This window comes from Phalaenopsis equestris, unplaced genomic scaffold, assembly GCF_001263595.1.
Source record: "Phalaenopsis equestris unplaced genomic scaffold, ASM126359v1 Scaffold000540, whole genome shotgun sequence".
Lineage (NCBI taxonomy): Eukaryota > Viridiplantae > Streptophyta > Magnoliopsida > Asparagales > Orchidaceae > Phalaenopsis > Phalaenopsis equestris.
Window position 1 is genome coordinate 1054419 of NW_018164980.1, and position 2461 is coordinate 1056879.

Genomic DNA, 2461 nt, shown 5'->3' on the forward strand with positions numbered 1-2461 from the left:
ATATTATACTGTGGGGGGGAACTAGTTTTGACCCGCTCCAAGGTAGAGTAGGCACTCCTGCGGCTTGAGCGATCAGCGAAGATCCTATCTTATCACCTAATGCCGACATAGCTGCTGCTGGAGGCCCGAGAAATATGATTCCCTTCGCAGCCAGAGCATCCGGAAGCTCCGGGATTTCAGATGCATGACCCCAACCAGGCCAAACAGCAGAAACATGTGTTATCTCCGCCATCTGAAGAGCTAAAAGATGTAAGTGTTTGTCAAATAATTTCAAAATATATAAAATAGATTCTTATATTTAAAAAATAATTGCATGGAATCCAAAGTAAGAGTTGACCTCAACGATTAGTTGAACATTGGCATAATTGTTGTTGTTAGTTCCGCCTGGGACTTCAACGAATTGATCAGCGATCCTAATGTGTTCTGCATTTATTCTCAGGTCCTCTGGAGTTGCCATGGCTACGAGTAGAATTGCCTTCTCCGATCCGAAGGTTTCATAAGCCCATGTTCTAGTGCTACGCATGAACTTAACGGCTGCCATTCCATTATTTGCAACTAATATACTGTGGATGGGTGCTTTTCCACCGAGTGCGAAACAGAATTGTTCAACTTCTGCTGAAACTGATGCATGTTTTATTGGGCTCATCCCATTTACAACGCCATTGAAATGCAAATATTCTGCCATGACCTTTTCTGCAACAGCAAGATATATGAAATCATGTAAGCCTAATTTTTACATTGGTTTTAAGAACAAAATGATAATCATCGTACAAAGGTTTTTTTTTTTTTCATTTTATCTGTGTGAAAAGAACCAGAAATAGGAAAGAAGCAGAAGAGAAGAGACAATTTAAACATGTAAAACAGATAAACTTTAACATATAATTCACTGCTCTTCCTCTAGGAATAATGGCAATGAAAGTATATAGAAGAACATATCAAAATGTTCAAGCAACTTACAATTTTTAACATTGAATTTCATATTCCAATAGTATAGGCTTATAGCTCAATGATCAAAATAATTACTTTCAACTAAAACCATAAAAAGGATTACAGGAACACGTATGGCAACTTCAAATGGCCACTTTTGACTCAAGAAAAAAAAAAGGTTACAAAAATTACAGCTGGTACAACTAAGTTGAGATTATAAACTTCCTTCCATAATTTCATCAAATCATAAAAGATGAATTCAACCCTGAACAAAGAAAAGAGTATCCATCTAAGCTCTTAATTCTTTTATTTTCCTTAAAAAAACCAACCGTTTGATTCATTTCCAGTGATCCAGTTGTTTACATATATGTTCTGTCGATCTAAATAAAGTAACTGCATTCATTACTTCCTTGCAGAGATCAAAAGCAACTAACTTTCTGATTAATTTCAATTGTAAACTACTCGAATAAACAAAAATCAAGAGCTCGGTTTTAGAGGAGCTGCAACGATTTAAAAGAACTTCCACGAGCTAAATTCATCAAAACGCCGAAAACAAATAATCATCACAAATCGCCAAAACCCTAAATCCAAAAACAAACGAATAACAAGCACCAGCAAAAACCAATACCCACGAACAAGACACAGAAATTAGCAAAATAAGAAAAATATTCCACAACTTACATGAAACTATCCCAGCGAGTAGAGAGGATCTCCGCAAGAAATCAAAAATCTTGATCAAAGAACCTCCAGAATACCCTCCCCGGCGACTATCGCTAGACCGTAAGCCAAGCTGGAGATGATTTCAAAGGCAGTGGACGGAAGAGAAAGGAGGGGAACAGTGAGAGGAAGACCGAAGCTCAACGGTCTTAAATGAGAACCGAGGACCACGTGCCACCTGCCCACTTCCCTTCCCTCTTCCCATTACTAGTAGCAGCCGAAGCACAACCTCCCACAACTACCACCATCCGATCCCATTCAACGCCTGACAAAAAAGATGAAGCGGAAGAAAGACGTCACTTTCTTTTCTCCTTCAAAATTCCAACTTTGTGTACCCTTCCTTGCCATCAATGAAATAATGCATTATAGACAAACCCCACCATTAAAAAAAACAATCGCTTTTCTTCTTCTTCTGAACGAATCATATATGGCCCTTATAGCTTGTTCTTCTTCAGGGGAGAAGTAGTGGAGAAGGCGAGATGCGTGGAGGATTTGGGCATATGATTCTCTTGCTGGCAGTTTGGTGGGACTGATTAACAACTACCCGTTTCTTCTTCCTAATAGGAGTTAGGACTTGAATGTGTTTAATTACACACAACAAACATTTTTGTGATAGTATTTGGGCTCATTCATTCCTCAACCACTTGATTGAAGACATATTATTTATGGAATTTATTAATCATACTCATTTTGTATATATAGAGAGGATAATAAAATTTGGTCAAAATATCTAAGCTAAATCTACTTCAATTTTTTTAACTATGGCATGCTTCTTTGGACTTATAAATATATATTCATCACATTCAAAGATAATTTT

General features: G+C 37.4%; 1 protein-coding gene across 1 annotated transcript in view; it reads right to left on the reverse strand.

The window, feature by feature from the left end:
• The window catches only part of LOC110028914 (acetyl-CoA carboxylase 1-like), a 29948-nt gene extending 27742 nt beyond the window's left edge, over window positions 1–2206 (reverse strand). Inside the window, exons 1-3 of the mRNA XM_020730969.1 lie at window positions 1609–2206; window positions 338–693; window positions 23–232 (exon numbers count right to left, since the gene is read on the reverse strand). Of these exons, the coding sequence (XP_020586628.1) occupies window positions 23–232; window positions 338–685 (558 nt within the window). The 5' untranslated portion in view covers window positions 686–693; window positions 1609–2206. The remainder of the gene's footprint in view (window positions 1–22; window positions 233–337; window positions 694–1608) is intronic.
• Window positions 2207–2461: the final 255 nt, after the last annotated feature.